Genomic DNA, 22683 nt, shown 5'->3' with positions numbered 1-22683 from the left:
AATCGTTTTTCCCCCCTCATCAATCTACACACAATACCCCATAATGACATCACAATACGCCATCATGACATCACAATACCCCATAATGACATCACAATACCCCATAATGATGAAGCAAAAACAGGTTTTTAGAAATGCTTGCAAATAATAAAAAATCTAATACTGAAATATCACATTTACATTGACCCTTTACTCAGTACTTTGTAGAACGAGGTTTGGCAGCGATGACAGCCTCAAGTCTTATTGGGTATGAAGCTACATGCTTGGCACACCTGTATTTGGGGAGTTTCTCCCATTCTTCTCTGCAGATCCTCTCAAGCTCTGTCAGGTTGGATGGGGAGTGTCGCTGCACAGCTATTTTCAGGTCTCTCCAGAGATGTTCGATTGTGTTCGTCCGGGCTCTGGATGGGCCACTCAAGGACATAGAGACTTGTCCCGAAGCCAATCCTGTGTTGTCTTGGCTGTGTGATTAGGGTCGTTGTCCTGTTGGAAGGTGAACCTTCACCCCAGTCTGAGGTCCTGAGCAGGTTTACATCAAGGGTCTCTCTGTACTTTGCTCTGTTAATTTTTCCCTCGATCCTGACTAGTCTTCCAGTCCCTGCCGTTGAAAAACATCCCCACAGCATGATGCTGCCACCACCATGCTTCACCGTAGGGATGGTGCCAGGTTTCTTCCAGACGTGACACTTGGCATTCAGGCCAAAGAGTTCAATCTTGGTTTCATCAGACCAGAGAATGTTGTTTCTCATGATCTGAGAGTCCTTTAGGTGCCTTTTGGCAAACTCCAAGGCCCTTCTCCCCCAATTGCTCAGTTTGGCCGGGCGGCCTGCTCTAGGAAGAGTCTTGGTCGTTCCAAACCTCTTCCGTTTTAGAATGATGGAGGCCACTKTGTTCTTGGGGACCTTCAATGCTGYAGATATTTTTTGGTACCCTTCCCCAGATCTGTGCCTCGACACATCTCTGTCTCGGAGCTCTATGGACAATTACTTTGACCTCATTGCTTGGTTTTTTCTCTGACATGTGGGACCTTATATAGACAGGTGTGTGCCTTTCCAAATCATGTCCAATCAATTAAATTTACCACAGGTGGACTCCAATCCAAAGTTGTAGAAACATCTCAAGGACGATCAATGGAAACAGGATGCACCTGAGCTCAATTTCGAGTCTCATAGCAAAGGGTCTGAACACTTAATAAACTTGCAAACATTTCTAGGAATCTGTTTTCACTTTGTCATTATGGGGAATTGTGTGTAGATGGATGAGGGAAAGGAATTATTGAATCCATTTTAGAATATGGCTGTAACGTAACAAAATGTGTAAAAAGGGAAGGGGTCTGAATACTTTCCGAATGCACTGTATATACAAAAGTATGTGGACACCCATTCAAATGAGTGGATTTGGCTATTTCAGCCACACCCGTTGCTGACAGGTGTATAAAATCAAGAACAGAGCCATGCAATCTCCATTGACAAACATTGGCAGTAGAATGGCCTTACTGAAGAGCTCAGAGACTTTCAATGTGACCATCATAGGATGCCACCTTTCCAACAAGTGAGTTCATCATATTTCTGCCCTGCTAGAGCCGACCCGGAAGTGRTAGGCCACACAAACTCACAGAACGGGACCTCCGAGTGCTGAAGCGCATAGCACATAAAAATCACCTGTCCTCGGTTGCRACACTCACTACTACCGAGTTCCAAACTGCCCCTGGAAGCAACCTCAGCACAAGATTCATGAAATGGGTTTCCATGACCGAGCAGCCACACACAATGCCTCAGATCACCATGCGCAAGGCCATGCGTTGCCAGCAGTGGTGTAAAGCTCTCCACCATTGGACTCTGGAGCAGTGGAAACTTGTTCTCTGGAGTGATGAATCACACTTCACCATTTGGCTGAAATAGCTGAATCCACTCATTTGAAGGCGTGCCTACATACTTTTGACGGCTTCTAAAGGCTTCTAAAGTTTGTCATTTCCACTTTGACATTTCAGACTTCATTAACCCTTAAGAAAAATGAATCAACTCCTAAAAAAATGTCAAAAAATGTCATAATCCACATAACAATTTACATTCCCTGTTGCTGCAGGACTATTTTCCTGCTGTGTCAAACTGGCTCAAATTAAGATCCTACATCAGTAGATTATTCTCAGTTTGCTTGTTGAATTCACCATGGTGTGATGGTGTGAAATTGTGACGTAACCTATGTACAGAATAATATTTTAGTCACATTGAAGTCAGTCCTGGTCAAGTTCTTTAACCGACAAGGCAAAACAAAAGATATTATGGATTAGGATCATAACACAGCACCCGATGTCACAGGAAAAGGACCCCAAAAAAAGATCATCAAGGACATCAACCACCCGAGCCACTGCCTGTTCACCCCGCTACCATCCAGAAGGCGAGGTCAGTACAGGTGCATCAAAGCTGGGACCGAGAGATTGAAAAAACAGCTCCTATCTCAAGGCCATCAGACTGCTAAACAGAGAAGCTGCTTGCCTACATTGAGACCCCATCACTGGACACGTTAATAAATGGATCACTAGTCACTTTATACAATGCCACTCTAAATAATGCCACTTTAATAATGTTTACATATCTTACATTACTCATAGCACATGTACTATATACTGTATTTTATACCATCTATTGCACCTTGCCTCGGCCATCACTCATCCATATACAGTTGAAGTCGGTTTACATACACTTGGATTGGAGTCATTAAAACTCATTTTTTAACCACTCTACAAATTTCTTGTTAACAAACTATAGTTTTGGCAAGTCGGTGAGGACATCTACATTGTGCATGACACAAGTAATTTGTCCAACAATTGTTTACAGACAGATTATTTAACTTATGATTCAGTGTATCACAATTCCAGTGGGGCAGAAGTTTACATACACTAAGTTGACTGTGCCTTTAAACAGCTTGGAAAATTCCAGAAAATTATATCATGGCTTGAGAAGCTTCTGATAGGCTAATTGACATCATWTGAGTCAATTGGAGGTTTACCTGTGGATGTATTTCAAGGCCAACCTTCAAACTCAGTGCCTCTTTGYTTGACATCATGGGAAAATCWAAAGAAATCAACCAAGACCTCAGAAAAAAAATTGTAGACCTCCACAAGTCTGGTTCATCCTTGGGAGCAATTTCCAAACGCCTGAAGGTACCACGTTCATCTGTACAAACATAAGTACGCAAGTATAAACACCATGGGACCACGCAGCCATCATACCGCTCAGGAAGGAGACGCGTTCTGTCTCCTAGAGATGAACGTACTTTGGTGAAAAGTGCAAATCAATCCCAGAACAACATCAAAGGATCTTGTGAAGATGCTGGAGGAAACAGGTACAAAAGTATCTATATCCACATTAAAACGAGTCCTATATCGACATAACMTGAAAGGCTGCTCAGCAAGGAAGAAGYCACYGCTCSAAAACCRCCAWAMAAWAGCCAGACTACGGTTTGCAACTGCACATGGGRACAAAGATCGTACTTTTTGGAGAAATGTCCTCTGGTCTGATGAAACAAAACTAGAACTGTTTGGCCATAATGACCATCGTTATGTTTGGAGGAAAAAGTGGGAGGCTTGCTAGCCAAAGTACACCAACCTAACCATGAAGAACAGGGGTGGCAGCATCATGCTGTGGGGGTGCTTTGCTGCAGGAGGGRCTGGTGCACTTCACAAAATAGATGGAAAATTATATGGATATATTGAAGCAACATCTCAAGACATCAGTCAGGAAGTTAAAGCTTGGTTGCAAATGTGTCTTCCAAATGGACAATGACCTCAAGCATACTTCCAAAGCTGTGGCAAAATGGCTTAAGGACAACAAAGTCAAGATATTGGAGTGGCCATCACAAAGCCCTGACCTCAATCCTATAGAAAATGTGTGGGCAGAACTGAAAAAGCGTTTGCGAGCAAGGAGGCCTACTAACCTGACTCAGTTACACCAGCTCTGTCATGAGGAATGGGCCAAAATTCACCCAACTTATTGTCGGAAGTTTGTGGAAGGCTACCTGAAACGTTTGACCCTGTCTCTTATACACATCTAGATGTGTATAAGAGTCTACTATTATTCTGACATTTCACATTCTTAAAATAAAAAGTGGTGATCCTAACTGACCTAAAACAGGGAATTATTACTTGGATTAAATGTCAGGAATTTTAAATGTATTTGGCTAAGGTGTATGTAAACTTCTGACTTCAACTGTACTTACATGCAAATATTCTCTTTCACCCCTTTAGATGTGTGTGTTGTTATAGTATAGTTATAGGTAGTTGTTGGGGAATTGTTAGATATTACTGTACAGTCGGAACTAGAAGCACAAACATTTCGCTACGCTCGCATTAACACCTGCTAACCAAGTGTATGTGACAAATACAATTTGATTTGGAATGTAGCGGAAAACTTGCACAGAGTTTCTAAACCCAGAGGTTCAACATCACAAGACTTCCGGGAACACTTGCGAAACAGACCAGTTGTTAATTTTCTCGAAATCTAAAGGCACAACCTAGATTCGAGCCAATGTCTTTTTCGTCAAAATCAACTTTATATCGCAAGGAGTGACTCTGATTTTACTGCCTGTACATGCGCAGACACGATGACGTTCAGAAAGTGAACCTGAGTTTTGCTAGCCAACGTCGCCKTGACATCGCCTACAAGTGTGATCGGGGATTTCTATTGGAGAAGCAGTTTTAGCCTATCTTCATACTGTGTTGTCTTTGGTACTACCCTTGATATATACATTTGCACAGAATGTTGGCACCCCCCACTGGCCATATATTGCAGTCCAGCTCTATGRACTTGTCAGTATCTACACACGGTGCTACACCGCAGAGGCGTTCCAGAGCAGAGACTGTGTGTAGTTACAGACCGGTTGTGCCCTAAAGATGGCGCTGTCGATCTATTAGGCAATACACATTAGTTATCCTAACCAGTAGTTTTTTATTTAAAAAGGATAGTCAGTTAAGAACAAATTGTTATTTACAATGACAGCCTGAGAACAGTTAACTGCCTTGTTCAGGGGCAAAACAACAGATTTTTACCTCGCCAGCTCCGGGATTCGATCCAGCAACCTTTCGGTTACTGGCCCAACGCTCCAATCACTAGGATACCTGCCACCCCTTCAAGTATGCTTGATTAAAGTATGCTTCAATCACATGTACTGTACATGTCATTGTGCATAAAATCGCAATGCTGTTAGCTAGATTGAATACTTTGTCTTTGGTCTACATTTAGTTGCCAAGTTGGCAAGACTGAATGAATAGAGACCAGGTTATTACCGTCCACCTCCAGAATTAAATGCTGTCTCATTAGTTTGTGGTGAAAACATCTCTCAGTCATCGTATCTATCTCATCCCTAATTAACAAGTGAGATATTTCACGTTATGACCCAAACCCTTTTTTCCCCCCTCCAACCTTCGACCTAATACATTCAACCTGGCATTGGTTCAAAGAGCCATCAACACACTGTAATGGACACTGTTGTGAGTAGAAGGCCTTGCATTAAGATGTGGTGTAAATGCCCCCCTACCCCCCCAGCCCTTCTGCTCCAATAGGTCCCAGTCATAAGTTAATGAATGAAGTGGGTCGATAGGCATCAACCAGACAGAGAGAAAAACCCATCCTCTATCTATGGGGATACAGCCGTTTCAATGTCAGCCAAATGTGCCCGATCACTCCCAAGACCAACACAATGGATTAAGTCATAGTATGACCCAGCATTCCAAATGGGCCACTATTCCCTACATAGTGCCCTACTTTTGACCAGAGGCCCACCACAATCGGGAATAGGGTCCCATTTGGGACGTATGCGTGGACAAAAATGCAGTAGCGTCTTTACCCCCCCTCCCTCAGTCTCTGGTTGTTCTCAAGGGTACAAAACGGTTTACTGTCCGTTTTCATCAGCATAAACAGACCTAGGACAGTGTCCCAAAAATGCCCTGGTCAAAAGTAGTGCACTATATAGAAAATGGGGTGTCATTTGGGACGAGATACTACACTTCCTCAACAGCCTCCAAGCCATCATCATGCTTGGTCATTGTGACTGTTGGCTATAGGTTAAAAGGTCAACTATACTATATAGCTGAAGGAAAATTAAATTTCAATATGATCCCTTTATTTGTCAATTGTACACAAGGTGCAACCGAAATGTGACTTCCGCTCTATCCCAACCCCTCTGAAACACACACACAGGTTGGAGAGGGGACTGGCACAGTGGGATGTCCGTAGAGCAGCTGTTGTGATAGGTTAAGTGCATTGCTTAAGGGCACAACAGCAGACAGGCAATGACATCTAGGATTTGATACTAGCAACCCTAAGGTTGACAGCTCAATTCTCACCTGATTTTTTTTCTCTCCCCCTGTCAGACGCAGGATTTAAACTGGCAACCCTCTAGGTTTCGAGACTAACTGCTCGGCCATCTAAAACAGAACTGATACATATAACCATAGCCTTTTCCTTCCACAAGGACAGGCATGGGTCTTTCTAGCYTGGTCCCAGATCTACAGAAAACTCGTATGACGTGACAACCCACAGGAAGTTGGTGGCAACTTAATTGTTGAGGACGGGCTCGTGGTAATGGATGCAGCGGAATAGTATCAAATACATGGTTCCCAGCCATTATGCCGTCTTCCCCTCAGCAGCCTCCACTGCAATGACCCTAGGAGTTGGCAAAACAGCACAAACAGATCTGGCACCAGGCTAGAATAGGGTCTATCCTCAGGCCTTTGTTGTTGTTGTTATTAAACAAATAATCCATTGTTTGTTGACCCCATAATAAATAAGGGAAACTGAACTGCAACATCAAGAGCACAATGTAGGGACTGTATGTTTTGGTTAGGGCCTTAAAGGAGAAGGACTGACTGATCCCCCATGGCAAATGACACCACATACAGTGTTAGACTGCCCACAGAGGACCACATCCACCAAGCCAGACACACAAAAACTATTCTGTGTGTCTTGTGACAAAACAAAAAAAACCTTCCTCTTTTTCCTTCACATAACACGTCTAATCGATCACAATTAGAGAGGACGACAGCAATGATCAATAAATCAACCATCCTCCCTCTTCAATCAGTGACTTCTGCAACAGCTACTTGACCTCTGGAAAGGTCAATTAAACAATAATCACTGCTGGTCGAGAGCAGTTCTCCCCCTAAACACAGCAGCACTTTGTCTGCATCCAAAACGGCACCCTATTCCCTATATAGTGCACTACTTTTGACCATTATTTCCTATATAGTGCACTACTTTTGACCATTATTTCCTCTATAGTGCACTACTTTTGACCATTATTTCCTATATAGTGCACTACTTTTGACCATTATTTCCTATATAGTGCACTACTTTTGACCAGGCCTGACACATCAGCAAAAGAAAATTAAATAAAAGGCTTTAAAATGTTATTTTTCTGCAAAAAGCAATGAATCGCCTAATTAAAATACATTGTTCAAGACATCTAGTTGACAGAGGGATAAATTATAGATGTAGCTCAGAGATCAGTCTTTAGTGGATTTATTAGTCTTTATTATGATTTACATTTCAAAAAAAMCATCAGTAATAAAAATAAAAAATAAAGTAGAAAGAGATTTGGCAAAGTAGATCGCTATTGATAAGGCACACCTTTTACTTTCCTCTTTACCAATATACCATGTTGAGTGAGAGCCCTTTTCAGAACATAGACTCTTCGTACAGCCAAATTCGATGCCATCTTTCAGTAGGTTGTGGCTTTTGTAAACGTCATTGGTAGTAGTGATATGGTGCCATTTACCAAAACAGTAGATGCAACATTTAATTTGAGATACAAAGTACATTTTTAAACAATTCTATAAACTCAACGATAACCCGGTATAAAAATAACAATATTAAATTGCACTGTGCAGTGTCTGTTGCTCTAATACAAGAATAGGAAGACACCGATAAGTAAGAACAATATAAAATGTTGCCTTGGAAAAACCCCTTAAAAATACATCCACATGTACATCCTATTCCCTATATAGTGCACTACTTTAGACCAGGGCCCTATTCCCTATATAGTGCATTACTTTAGACCAGGGCCCTATTCCCTATATAGTGCACTACTTTAGACCAGGGCCCTATTCCCTATTATAGTGCACTACTTTAGACCAGGGCCCTATATAGTGCACAACTTTTGAACAGAGCCCCTATGTACAACTTCCCCACTAGAATGACCTTGGCGATCACCCTTATGGATGGTCCAATGCTAGTGACTGAGCACAGCAAGGAATCTCTTCCAAAAAAACAACAACAAAAAAAAACAGCATGCGTGCTTTAATGCTTTGATTATCCTCATCACCTAAAGTGCATGTTGAGTGTGTGGCCTGTCAGGAGAGGCCGTACGACGTGCACACGTCTGCAGAATTTGCGACCCTCCCTTGGGGGCACTTGCATTAATGAGTGGACTGCAGTACGGAAGCTAGTTTCCAACCCCCCCCACGTCTATTAGACCTGCCCTTTTCACACTACGGTGCTAACTCTGATGTTCTCCTTTCACACAGCACCAGGCATCTATAGCAGAGGATGTGGGAACCAGGCCAGCGAAGTATAGCTCGGCTCAATATTGTGAACAGCGTCTCAGAAAGCCAGCCGGGGTGCGAGTGTGCTCCGTCCCTCCATTCAGACCCAGGGTCAGCAGCCGTCCGGCCAGCCACGAGGGCTGCTATTGGGGATGTCCTCTGGTTGTGAGGGGGTCTCCACATCCAGGACCAAACCACTGTGGCTGGGTGTGTTGGAAGGTATGAGGGAGGCCCCAGASCCGACCCTGCAGGAGCAGCAGCAGAGCATGGTGAGGAGACGGGAGCGGATTGGCTGGGTGAACAGGACAAACATGATACAGTTTGCAGCTCCCTGGAAGGTATTCCCAATGCCCTAGAGAAACAGATTCAACCATTAATGGACGGACAGATATATGACTAAAGGATGAATGTAAAGATGAATGAAGGAAAGAGAGGTTTGGTGGATGGATAGACAGTTAGGTACTGATATTTGTTGCCAAAGGTTCTTATACTGCATACACAAGGGTTTCCATTAGGAAAATGTGGTGCTGAACATTTGACCTGCAACATTTTAAATTTASCGGACATTTTACAGGGTGCGTAACCTCATTAGAGTATCCACCCACTGTGCTGAATGACAGACATAACATTTAATTCATATTAACAGAACACGCAAGTCGAGAACGCAACGAATTATGATTCTCACTTTGAACATGTTAGAATAACTGCCCACTTTAACTTTTCCTCAGCCAACAAGAAGAATAATTGTCAATCTACTATATTAGAAAAGTTTAGGCTACCTATTCTATTGATCAGCTTGTCGAGAAACAAATAGCCTATTCCCAAAAACAGACTATGGGACAATTGTGGGAAGATAGATCACAAATTCATACAACCAGTAGGCCAAATAAAACATTTAAAAAACGTTAAAAAAGCAGAGAGTCTGATGCAACAGATAACGGTTAGCTTAAAACGTTGTTAAACTATTATTTATTCACATTATAAGCTAAGCAATACGCACAAGGCAGTAGGCAATGGTACACTGCAAATGCGAGTGGTTTCATGTGACAAAGAKGAAAATATCCGTTAAAAATGTGGATGAGATCTACTAAGCTACTTTAAAGCAAGGTAAGACGTGCCTCTTAATATGTATTAAAACAATTAAGTATATGATTATGACAAAAATGCATATGTAACGGATGTGAAATGGCTAGCTAGTTAGCGGTGGTGCGCGCTCATAGCCTTTCCTTTTATGGAGCGRTGGGTAACGATGCTTCGTGGGTGACTGTTGTTGATGTGTGCAGAGGGTCCCTGGTTCGCGCGAGGGGACGGACTAAAGTTAAACTGTTACACATACGGCCTCCAGCTCATTGCAAAGTAGTGTCGCGCTGATGAAGCCTGCCTTCCGTTGTCGTTTGATGCCGCGTTCAAAACAACTGGGAACTCGGAAATCTCAGACTTCAGTGCGTTCAAGACAACTTTGAACTGGGGGGGGGGGACCGAGCTCCGACTGGGAAAAGTGGTTTTCAATGGTCATCCAACTCGGAATTCCAACTCGGGAAGTCAAGCCTCTTTCTAGAGGTCCAACTTTCCGACCTGAAGATCACTGATGTCATGATTTGACCTCAAATTTTTCGAGTTGTCTTGAAAGCACCATAAGATGCTGTAGCAACAGCTCTTGCTCTGTCTAATATATTTTCCACTCAAAGGCCATGTATCTGTATGCTGTAAATAAGATCCATAAGATCCATAACGAATATACTGCACAAACGTCAATTTAATTCCACTATATTTTGCTAAATGAACCTACAGACCGATAAGCATGACCAGTCTAATGTATTTCCATCAATGGAGAGGCTATAAAACATTATTTCACAATGGGATTGTTTCTTCTCCTGGACAATGGGCCGGTGCCATTTTTATTTATTGGCATTTCTATCGGACAAAAGTCGGCTATTACCGGCTAACAGAAACCCTACTGCACACATGCTGCACACATGCTGCACACATGCTGCACACATGCTGCGGCAGGTTTTGAGAATCATTGGTGAGGATAGAACATGAGGCCTGGAGATGTGCCAATACAAACTCACATGTAGAGTGACGAGCACAGGGTTCTGCCTGGCGGGGGAGTCCGCCAGCATCAGCAGGAAGCGCACGGTGCTCCAGATTCGCAGGGCGATGAAGATGATGGGGATAAGGGTCAACTTCCTGTCGGCCATATTGGAAAGGGACTGAGGACTGCAGGCCAGGATGGGCCGGTACTCAGACAGAGCCGCATGCTGGTCGACATAGAGACAAAACAGGAGTATTTATCAAGTGGCTAAATGTGCTTGAGACYCGCCATGGAAAAATGTTTGTGATAGTCTACACTGGAATTAGTAAAGCCACCTCGAGAACTCTGCAAAAATCAATGTAAAACCGCAGTGAAATCATGACTTTAAATTTGTCTAAAATATATTTTTTAAATTACATGCATTCCTCCTCAAATTTCACCCCGGTGACACTTATCAATAGTACTGGGGTATAGATTGTAACAGATCCTCACCGCTCTGTGGATGTGCTTCTTGATGAGGACATAGAGAACGGGGAGGGTGAGATAGGCCAGGAACTCCCATATCTTCCCAGTGAGCAGCATCCACAGGACATGGTCTGGAGCCTGGATACTCACCCAGCACCAGCCCACAGACACCTCCGATGCATCGTAGCCAATACGGCCCAGTGACAGAGCTGCTACTGTGATACCTAGAGGGATGCCCCAGCTGGTGGGAAGGGGAGAGATGGAGGAAGACAGGGGCAGAGGAGGAGGAAGCGACAGGGGAAGAGGAAGCGACAGGGGAAGAGGAAGCGACAGGGGAAGAGGGAACGACAGAGGCGAGAGAAAGCAAACAGGGGAAGAGAGCGACAGGCCCCCCCCCCCCCCCCCACCCTCCTGGGAACAGAAAACGTGGAGGCGACAGGGAAAGGAGCGAGCGACAGGGGAAACCAGGAGAGGAGCGACAGGGAAGAGACGGGGAGAGGCCGAGGGGAAGAGGACGACAGGGGAAGCAGGAAGCCGACAGGGAGAGAGCGACAGAAAGAAGAGGAGGAAGAGGAACAGAAGAAGAAGAGAACGACAGGGGAAGAGAAGCGACAGGGAAGAGGAAGCGACAGGAGAGAAGAGCGACAGGAAGAGAGGCGACATGGAAGAGGAGCGACAGCGAAGAGGAGGCGACAGGGAGAGGAGGCGACAGAGGAAAGGAGGCGACAGGGGAAGAAGAGGGCCACGGGAAGAGGAGCACAGGGAAGAGAGCTGACAGAAGAGAAGCACAGGGGAAGCAGAGGCGACAGGGGAAGAGGAAGCGACAGGGGAAGAGGAGGCGACAGGGGAAGAGGAGGCAGTGGTGGATGAGCAGAAAGAATGAATTAATGAACATATCATTGTGAACCTCCTGACAAGCTTGCCAGCCACACACTTCCTCTAAAGTCTGGTGATCATTATGTGCAACTATGTCATGCTACCAAGGAAAGCTGCTTAGGCCTCGATATATAGCCTACATGTTGAAAGTGCAACCCCAAAATCTGCAACTCACTTCCTGAAAAGTCACACGAGTCACACACAGTGTAACATTTCAGCAGCCTGTATGTAAACTGAATTGCTTTTATTTCACTATATGAAACAGAACCACTCAGTGTGGATCAAGGCTAACATTTCAGCATGCTACCCCTTTAAATTTTGAGCCTTAAAACCGAAGATGAGATGTTGGCCTGAGATGTTGGCCGTGTTCGAGAGAATCAAATCCATGATGCATTGGGGGTAAATGACTGACTGATCTAAAAATAATAAGTGAGCAGTTATTTATGATGCAAGGTGATTTGTAGATCAGTCAGTAGGTAGACACCTGCGGTAATCTTCCACTCACTGAGGGAGAGCGTGACGCCCTGTGCGTGACGCCCTGCGCGTTCAGGTAATCTTCCACTCACTGAGGGAGAGCATGGCGCCCTGCATGTTCAGGTAATCTTCCACTCACTGAGGGAGAGCGTGACACCCTGTTCAGGTTATCTTCCACTCACTGAGGGAGAGCGTGACGCCCTGCGCGTTCAGGTTATCTTCCACTCACTGAGGGCCAACATCTTCAATTCACTCTTAACATTTCATGACTCGTTATATAATTGAAGGATATTTCTGTACTCATTCCTTTCAGGTACCCTATTCCATATATAGGACACTACTGTTGACCAGGGCATTATATACAGAGCATAAAAAATTAAAAAAGTGTTCAGACCCCTTGACATTTTCCACATTATTACGTAACAGCCTTATTCTAAAAAGGATTACAATCGTTTCCCCCCCCTCATCAATCTACACACAAGACCCCATAAATGACAAAGCAAAAAACAGGTTTCGAAATTTTAGCAAACGAATAAATACAAAAAGTACTGAAATATCTCCCCCCCCCCCCCCAGTAATCCCACTCTGGAACGCATATGCTTGTAGAGTATATTATGTCAAAAATATATATTGAAAATGTACAAAATCAAAAATAGTTCAATATTCATGTATCATTTTCTATATTTATAAATTAAATGTAGAAAAAAAATGTTTTCAAAATCAAAATACTTAGAGGAAACGGTAAACCTTCATATGACTCATTTTTGCTTTGTAGCACATACAGATGAAACATTACAGAGTCTTAAAGGAGGCATGGGTAAGGCCAACAGTTCATAAATACAGCGCATTCGGCCAGTACATCCTCAAGTCTTATTGGGTATGAGACTACAAGCTTGGCACACCTGTATTTAGGGAGTTTCTCCCATTCTTCTCTGCAGATCCGCTCAAGCTCTGTCAGGTTAGAGGGGACCTGCACAGCTATTTTCAGGTCTTCAGAGATGTTCGATCGGGTTCAAGTCCGGGCCCCTCATGGACATTCATAGACTTGTCCCGAAGCCACTCCTGCGTTGTCTTGGCTGTGTGCTTTGGGTCGTTGTCCTGTTGGAAGGTGAACCTTCGCCCCAGTCTGAGGTCCTGAGCAGGTTTTCATCAAGGATCTCTCTGTACTTTGCTCCGTTCATCTTTCCCTCGATCGTGACTAGTCTCGCGTCCTGCTGGCTGAAAAACATCCCACAGCATGCTGCACCCACATGCTTTCACCGTGGGATGGCATGGTTTATCCTTCAGCTGACACTTGGCATTCAGCAAATATTCAATCTTTTTTCCATCAGACAGAGATCTTGTTTCTCATGTTTGAGAGTCCTTTAGGTGCATTTGGCAACTACAAGCGGGCTGTCATGTGGCTTTTACTGAGGAGTGGCTTCCGTCTGGCCACTCTACCATACAAGGCTGATTGGTGGAGTGCTGCAGAGATAGGAGAACTTCCAGAAGGAAACATTCCAGAGGAACATGGGTTCTTGGTAACCTCCTTTGCCAATTGCTCAGTTTGGCCGGGCGGCCAGCTCTAGAGAGACTTGGTGGTTCAACTTCTTCCTTTAAGAATGGAGCACTGTGTTCTTGGGGAAACTTCAATGTGCTGCAGACATTTTTTTGGTAGCTTCCCAGAATTGTGCTATCACAATCCTGTATCGGATCATCTACGGACAATTCAATGACTCATGGTTTTGGTGCTCTAGATGCACTGTCAACTGTGGTCCACAGTTGGCAAAGTTGAGAGTGCAATTTACACAGGTGGACTCCAATTTTTTGTTATTTAAACTTTATTTAATAGGCAAGTCGCTAAGAACAAATTCTAATTTACAATGACGATACCAAAAAGACTCAGCGGGGATCGGGGATAAATTATATCTATTTCTAATTTACATACATATACTATATTTAGAATAAATAATGACAAAACCCACCCCGACGAGAGAACACAAAATAAGAGAAGACCTTAAAGAAACAATAGCAAGGCAGCAACACAAAACATGGCACACATCATTATTGGCACAGACAACAGCACAAAGGGAGAGGTAGAGACAACAAATCAATTGTAGAAACATCTCAAGGATGATAATGGAAACAGGAGCACCTGAGCTCCATTTCAAGTCTCATAGCAAAGGTCTGAATACTTTTTTAAACTAGGATTAAAAAAAATATTAAAATGTTTTTTGCTTCGTCTTATATTATTTGTGTATTGTGTGTAGATGGATGAGGGGAAATAACGATTGAATCCATTTTAGAATAAGGCTGTTAACGTACAAATGTGAAAAAAGGGTCTGATGACTTTCCGAATGTGCTGTTGGATTTGGGTCACGCTGAGAGGTACAGAAACTCAGTCAACTGTATTGCTACTCCCTTTTGAGCTGGTTTATATAAAAAAAAGTGTACTGGGATCAAAACTTGGTTCAAATACTATTCAACATCTTACAAGTATTTAGCGTTTGTCTTGGTCTGTCTGGAGTGCAGGATGGGGGTTGCACTTTTGCAACTACTTATTGCTTCCATTTTGCAGCGGCACAGCTAATCAGGCCAGATAAAGTATTACAAATGATTTCAAATAGTACTGGAACCAAAGTCTGACTTGGCACTATAATCACATATACAGTTGAAGTCGGAAGTTTACATACACTTAGGTTGGAGTCATTAACTCGTTTTTTTCAACCACTCCAAAATTCTTGATATCAAACTAATAGTTTTGGCAAGTGGTTAGGACATCTACTTTGTGCATGACACAATTAATTGTTCCAACATCTGTTAAGACAGATTATTTCATGTATCACATTCCAGTGGGTCGAAGTGTACATCAGTAAGTTGACTGTGCTTTAAACAGCTCGGAACATTCAGAAAACGTCATATGGCTTAGAAGCTTCTGATAGGCTAATTGAACATCATCATCATTTGATCAATTGGAGTGTGTACTGTGGATGTATTTCAAGGCCTACCTTCAAACTCAGTGCCCTCTGATTGACATCATGGGAAAATCAAAAGAAATCAGCAAGACGTCAGAAAAAAATTGTAGACTCCACATTTCTGGTTAATCTTGGAGCAATTCCAAACGCTGAAGTACAGTTCATCTGTACAAACAATAGTAGCAAGTATAAACACCATGGGACGCGGCAGCGTCAAACCGCTCAGGAAGGAGACGTGTTCTGTCTCCTAGAGATGAATGTACTGTGGTGCGAAAAGTGCAATCAATCCAGACAACAGCAAGGACCTTGTGAAGATGCTGGAGGAAAAAGGTACAAAAGTATTATATCCACAGTAAAACGAGTCCTATATCGCATATGAAGGTGTGTCAGCAAGGAAGAAGCCACTGCTCCAAAACCACCATAAAAAAAGCCAGACTACGGTTTGCAACTGCACATGGGGACAAAGATTGTACTTTTAGGAGAAATGTCCTCTGGTCTGATGAAACAAAAATAGAACTGTTTGGCCATAATGACCATCGTTATGTTTGGAGGAAAAAGGGGGAGGCTTGCAAGCCGAAGAACACCATCCCAACCGTGAAGCACAGGGGTGGAAGCATCATGTTGTGGGGGTGCTTTGCTGCAGGAGGGACTGGTGCACTTCACAAAATAGATGGCTTCATGTGGAAGGAAAATGATGTGGATATATGGAAGCAACATCTCAAGACATCAGTCAGGAAGTTAAAGCTTGGTCGCAAATGTGTCTTCCAAATGGACAATGACCTCAAGCATACTTACAAAGTTGTGGCAAAATGGCTTAAGGACAACAAAGTCAAGGTATTGGAGTGGCCATCACAAAGCCCTGACATCAATCCCATAGAAAATGTGTGGGCAGAACTGAAAAAGCATGTGCGAGCAAGGAGGCCTACAAACCTGACTCAGTTWCACCAGCTCTGTCAGGAGGAATGGGCCAAAATACACCCAACGTATTGTGGGAAGCTTGTGGAAGGTTATCCGAACCGTTTGACCCAAGTTAAACAATTTAAAAAGGCAATGCTACCAAATATTAATTGAGTGTATGTAAACTTCTGACCCACTGGGAATGTGATGAAAGTAATAAAATCTTAAATAAATCCATCTCTACTATTATTCTGACATTTCACATTCTTAAAATAAAGTGGTGATCCTAACTGACCTAAGACAAGGAATTTTTACTCTGATTAAAATGTCAGTAATTGTGAAAAACTGAGTTTAAATGTATTTGGCTAAGGTGTATATAAACTTCTGACTTCAACTGTACGTTTGTTATTTGTTATGGGAATTTTATGAATAATGACTAAAGGATTTATACATTTAACGTAGAATTATAACTAAAAGAATTATATACTGTCTGATGAAGAATGTTTGTCCATAAAAAAGAGGGACTGTTGGTAGGCAAGGAGCTGTGGCAGACAACTTGTGACCACTGTGGAAGTGATAACAGGGAAGGAAGTCTCCCCACCCAGGGAGGGGAGAAACCTTGGGCTTCTGGTAGATCGTATAACAGGTGGCGGACAATGTACGTGAAGAAGACTTGTGAACTATGTTGCCATTGTATCTGAGAGGAGGAGGGACGTTTATGACGAAATGTGAGGTATATAAACCAATGTACCGGAAATGATAAACAGAGCTCTCGAGAATAAACGCTATTGATTAATTTGGTGGCCGGTCTCTGTCCATTTTATGCAAATAAGAACCTTACAAATGATTAGAAACGGACAGAGTGTTTTAATTGAATTGGTTAACGAACACATTGGAATGATATTCCTCTAACATTATTATTCATGTACTATGAATGGCCTTGTTGTGTGAGGTTCAATAGAAAAGGGATCACTGAAGAATTCATTATAGAACACAACACGCATTGTGACAAGGCATGTCCATTGCCTGGGCTCTGGGGTGGAGAAAGGGTTTTGATGTTATATACAAAAAAAAATTATAAACTGGATGGGTCGAGCGCTGACAGCCGTGGTATATCAGACCGTATATGACAGGTATGACAAAATATATATTTTTTACTGCTCTAATTATATTGGTAACCAGTTTATAATAGCAATAAGGCACCTAAGGGGGGTTTGTGGTATATGGMCAATATACACAGGTATTCCACATTGCGTCGTGCCTAAGAACAGCCCTTAGCAGAGGTATATTGGCCATAGACCACACCTCCTCAGGTCTTATTGCTTAAATAGCAACTCAGTGAAGAATTGTCCGAAAGGCAGACTATCCTTTCTGTATTGGTTATCAATAAGAAACCTACCACGTGTTTCTGTGGTGTCTATTCAACTCTTATTTCAGTGGACTGGGTGTAAGGTGTACTGCAAAACATGCTCTAATGTGTCATTGAGTATTAATTGACCCTTAATTGGGTGTTAATTGGATGTTTATTTAGCCTAATTGAGTAAACAGGAGACAATAGGCGTGCAGGTGCTTCAGGTGTAGCCCCGAAGATGCTCAAAGTCTAATTTTCATAAGGTTTGAAACAGTATCAATAGTTTACACTATAGTACAATGTATAATACCTCTACCATATGTACAATACCAGGTGACCTTATTTATATGCCGCGTTCACATGCAAGTCCGAACTAGAAAACTCGGAAATGTCTTGACTTGCTGATTCCTTGAACGCAGCACGTGCATAACTACAACCAGTTAGAAGGTTGGAAATGTCAGTTTCATAGTTGCGACTCGCATGTGAACGCGGAATTAATACCAAAGTTACATGGTGAAATAGCCTAACGTCAGAAGTGCTGAAATGCCCAGGTATGGGAAGGTAATATATTCCTCATGAATATTCATAAACGCGTCATTACGAGAGTAGAGAAACAACATAGCTGGATCAGGTGACTCTTGGCCTTGATATTTCACAGACCCTATCCCAAACTTAAATCTAAATCAATCAAAACAATTCACAGTTTATACAACTGTTATTATTACGATATGAAAATGAATCAAGCGCAAGTACCCACCTGATAACGTGAAAACATAACACGAAGCTGTCAGCTTGTCTTTGATTCGACTTGACGATTAAAATGTACAGATATATAGCGATAGCGACAGTCCAGAAAAACGAACTTGTGTTGGCGAAAGTAGATATCGCTCCTTGAACGACGCAATCCACAGAGTTTGATTCAAAGACACTCCAAACTCCGTATGCGTACGAGCCCGCAGACAAAAAGTCAGCCACGGACAAGTAGACCAGAAGTGTTCTCGGCGTTGTCCTCAAATCTGGCCAAATGATGTACGTACAGATTATAAGTAAAGAGCCCAAAAAAGACAGGGCACACGAAATCAAAATAACTATCTGTTCTGAAATGTACACAACAGTCTGATTATCAACGGCCATGATATCCAAAACTACTGCGCGCTAGGTCAATCTACACTCACTAACAAGGCACGAATAGTTTTCCAGCATTCCAATATAAACTCGTTCCATCAACGAATAGGCCTAGTTGCTTGGGTGAACAAGTCACCGCGTCAAAGGATCCTGAAAACTGTAGTGTACCCAGGTAGTTGTAAAGTTCATGTGTGTGTCGTGAACAACATTAGCGTAAGCACACTCATGGAATCGGTGGTTTGCCTTCAAAATAAAGGTCCCCCATCGAAACATGCAAACGGATCCAAATGTGGAATCATGACACAATTGAACTAGATCGGCTATTCCCAAACTGAGATAAGCGTACCCCCAGGTGTACGTGCAATGCCGTCGAGGGTAAGCCAAATAAAAATGTGATACACATTTTCAAACAGTTCATTTAGATTTTCCAACGGGGCTAYACATTTGGGTGATGAAAAGGCCAACAAAAACTAGACGGACAATGCCTTCATCAAACAACACTGTTTCACAACGCGTCAGTGACATGGCAGGAGATGTTTTGAAACAATTACTGCTTCGCATACAAGCCAGTGAATTCTATGCGTTACAGCTGGATGAGTCAACAGACGTGGCGGGCCTGGCACAGCTCCTGGTATATGTCCGTTAAGTTTATGGGGGGTCAATTAAGACATCCTCTTCTGCAAATCACTGGAAACAGAACAATAGGAGAGGATATTTTTAAAGTACTGGACAGCTTTGTGACATCAAATGGACTTTGGTGGTCAAGATGTGTTGGTATCTGTACTGATGGCGCAAAAGCCATGACAGGGAGACATAGAGGAGTGGTAACGTGTGTGCAAGCAGTTGCTCCCGACGCCCCTTAGCTACACCGCAGCATCCACCGAGAGGCTCYTGCTGCCAAGGGAATGCCTGACAGCCTGAAAGAAGTTTTGGACACTACAGTGAAAATGGTTAACTTTGTTAAAGCAAGGCCCCTGAACTCTCGTGTATTTTCTGCATTACGCAATGATATGGGCAGCRAYCATGTAACRCTTTTACAACATACAGAAGTGCGCTGGTTATAAAGGGGCAAAGKATTGACACGTTTTTTTTTAAATTGAGAGACGAGCTTAAAGTTTTCTTTACTGACCATAATTTTCACTTGCATGATGATGAGTTTCTCACACGACTGGCCTATCTGGGTGATGTTGTTTCTCGCCTGAATGATCTGAATCTAGGATTACAGGGACTCTCCGCAACTACATTCAATGTGCGGGACAAAATTGAGGCTATGATTAAGAAGTTGGAGCTCTTCTCTGTCTGCATTAACAAGGACAACACACAGGTCTTTCCATCATTGTATGATTTTTTTGTGTGCAAATGAACTCAAGCTTAGAGACAATGTCAAATGTGATATAGCGAAGCACCTGAGTGAGTTGGGTGAGCAATTACACAGGTACTTTCCCGAAACAGACGACACAAACAACTGGATTCGTTATCCCTTTCATGCCCTGCCTCCAGTCCACTTACCCATATCTGAACAAGAGAGCCTCATCGAAATTGCAACAAGCGGTTCTGTGAAAATTTTATTTAATCAGAAGCCACTGGCAGATTTCTGGATTGGGCTGCACTCAGAGTATCCTGCCTTGGCAAATCGCGCTGTTAAGACACTGATGCCCTTTGCAACCACGTACCTATGTGAGAATGGATTCTCGGCACTGACTAGCATTAAAACTAAATACAGGCACAGACTGTGCGTGGAAAATGATTTAAGACTGAGACTCTCTCCCATACAACCCAACATTGCAGAGTGATGTGCATCCTTTCAAGAAATCCCTTCTCATTCTCATTAACCTGTGGTGAGTTATTCACAATGATGAACAAATAAGGTTTTAGTGAGTATGCATAGATATGCATAGATAATAACAGAGAGTAGCAGCAGCTATTAGCTGCTCAGGAATCTTATGGCTTGAGGGTAGAAGCTATTTAGGAGGCTTTTGTACCTAGACTTGGTGCTCCGGTACCGCTTGCCGTGCGGTAGCAGAGAAAACAGTCTATGACTAGGGTGGCTGGAGTCTTTGATAATTTTTAGGGCCTTTCTCTGACACCGCCTGGTATAGAGGTCCTGGATGGCAGGAAGCTTGGCCCCTGTGATGTACTGGGCCGTACGCACTACCCTCTATAGTGCCTTGTGGTCGGAGGCCGAGCAGTTGCCATACCAGGCAGTGATGCAACCCGTCAGGATGCTCTCGATGGTGCGGCTGTAAAACCTTTTGAGGATCTGAGGACCCATGCCAAATCTTTTCAGTCTCCTGAGGGGGAATAGGTTTTGTCGTGCCCTCTTCAACGACTGTCTGGGTGTGCTTGGACCCTGTTGGTGATGTGGACGCCAAGGAACTTGAAGCTCTCAACCTGCTCCACTACAGCCCCCTCGATGAGAATGGGGGCGTGCTCGGCCCTCTTTTTCCTATTGTCCACAATCATCTCCTTTTTCTTGATCACGTTGAGGGAGAGGTTGTTGTCCTTGCACCACACGGTCAGGTCTCTGACCTCCTCCCTATAGGCTGTCTCATCGTTGTCAGTGATCAGGCCTACCACTGATGTGACATCAGCAAACTTAATGATGGTGTCGGAGTTGTACCTGGTAGTGCAGTCATGAGTGAACAGGGAGTACAGGAGGGGGCTGAGCACGCACCCCTGAGGGGCCCCCGTGTTGAGGATCAGCGTGGCGGATGTGTTGTTACCTACCCTTACCACCTGGGGGCAGCCCGTCAAGAAGTCCAGGATCCAGTTGCAGAGGGAGGTGTTTAGTCCCAGGGTCCTTAGCTTAGTGATGAGCTTTGAGGGCACTATGGTGTTGAACGCTGAGCTGTAGTCAATGAATAGCATTCTCACATTGGTGCTCCTTTTGTCCAGGTGTGAAAGGGCAGTGTGGAGTGCAATAGCGATTGCATCATCTGTGGATTTGTTTGGGGGGTATGCAAATTGTAGTGTGTTTAGGGTTTCTGGGATAATGGTGTTGATGTGAGCCATGACCAGCATTTCAAATGTTGCCTGTAATCCATGGCTTCTGGTTGTGAYGTACAGTCACTGTGGGGACGACGTCATCAATGCACCTATTGATAAAGCCAGTGACTGATGTGGTGTACTCCTCAATGCCATCGGAAGAATCACGGAACATATTCCAGTCTGTGCTAGCAAACCGGTCCTGTAGTTTAGCATCTTCTTCATCTGACCACTTTTTTATAGACTGAGTCACTAGTGCTTCCTGCTTTAATTTTTGCTTGTAAGCAGGAATCAGGAGGATAGAATTATGGTCAGATTTGCCAAATGGAGGGCGAGGGAGAGCTTTGTACATGTCTGTGTGTGGAGTACAGGTGGTCTAGAATTTTTTTCCCTCTGGTTGCACATTTAACATGCTGATCGAAATTAGGTAAAACTGATTTGAGGTTCCCTACATTAAAGTCCTCAGGCCCACTAGGAGCGCCACTGAAAACATTCTAGGTAGATAGTGTGGTCTACAGCTTATCATGAGATACTCCACCTCAGGCGAGCAAAACGTCGAGACTTCTTTAGATATCGTGCACCAGCTGTTGTTCACATATATGCATAGGCCCCCACCCCGTGTCTCATCAGAGGCTGCTGTTCTGTCCTAAATAAAGAGACAAATTATTAATTATTATTTGTGTCCTGATCCTATAAGAGCTCTTTGTCACTTCCCACGAGCCTGGTTGTGACAAAAACTCACACTCATTCTTATGTTTAATAAATGTATCATGTAGTGTGTGTGTGGCAGGCTTGCAATGATGTCAAAAAACAACATTTGAGATTGCGCTGACCCTGGTCCTAGAGGAGGTACGCAGCTGAAGGTTGAATGTTTGAAGGGGTACGGGACTATAAAAAGTTTGGGAAATTCTAAACAAATTTGGAATGTTGTCGTGTGTTTCAATGGGGGTGGGGGGACTTTTATTTTGAAAGCGAACCTTGG

General features: G+C 43.4%; 1 protein-coding gene across 2 annotated transcripts; it reads right to left on the bottom strand.

The window, feature by feature from the left end:
- Positions 1-7193: 7193 nt before the first annotated feature.
- On the bottom strand, positions 7194-18907 carry gpr157 (G protein-coupled receptor 157). Of its 2 annotated transcripts, XR_011480239.1 has the most exons (5): positions 18349-18907; positions 11067-11280; positions 10612-10800; positions 8153-8891; positions 7194-7220 (listed from the first exon to the last, which is right to left on the bottom strand). XR_011480239.1 is itself a non-coding variant. In XM_023991828.2 (4 exons), exons 1-4 carry the CDS (start codon positions 18723-18725, stop codon positions 8652-8654), a joined length of 1020 nt encoding a protein of 339 aa, XP_023847596.1. In that variant the 5' UTR covers positions 18726-18907; the 3' UTR covers positions 7502-8651. The 2 variants fall into 2 exon arrangements, 1 of the variants encoding a protein (XP_023847596.1); XM_023991828.2 differs by lacking the exon at positions 7194-7220 and having other exon boundaries at positions 7502-8891.
- Between the last annotated feature and the right edge of the window lie 3776 nt (positions 18908-22683).

The sequence above is a fragment of the Salvelinus sp. IW2-2015 genome, linkage group LG7 (assembly GCF_002910315.2).
Source record: "Salvelinus sp. IW2-2015 linkage group LG7, ASM291031v2, whole genome shotgun sequence".
In the NCBI taxonomy this organism is placed as follows: domain Eukaryota; kingdom Metazoa; phylum Chordata; class Actinopteri; order Salmoniformes; family Salmonidae; genus Salvelinus; species Salvelinus sp. IW2-2015.
Note: the sequence above shows the minus strand (reverse complement) of the source record. Positions and strands in the feature narration are given on the sequence as shown.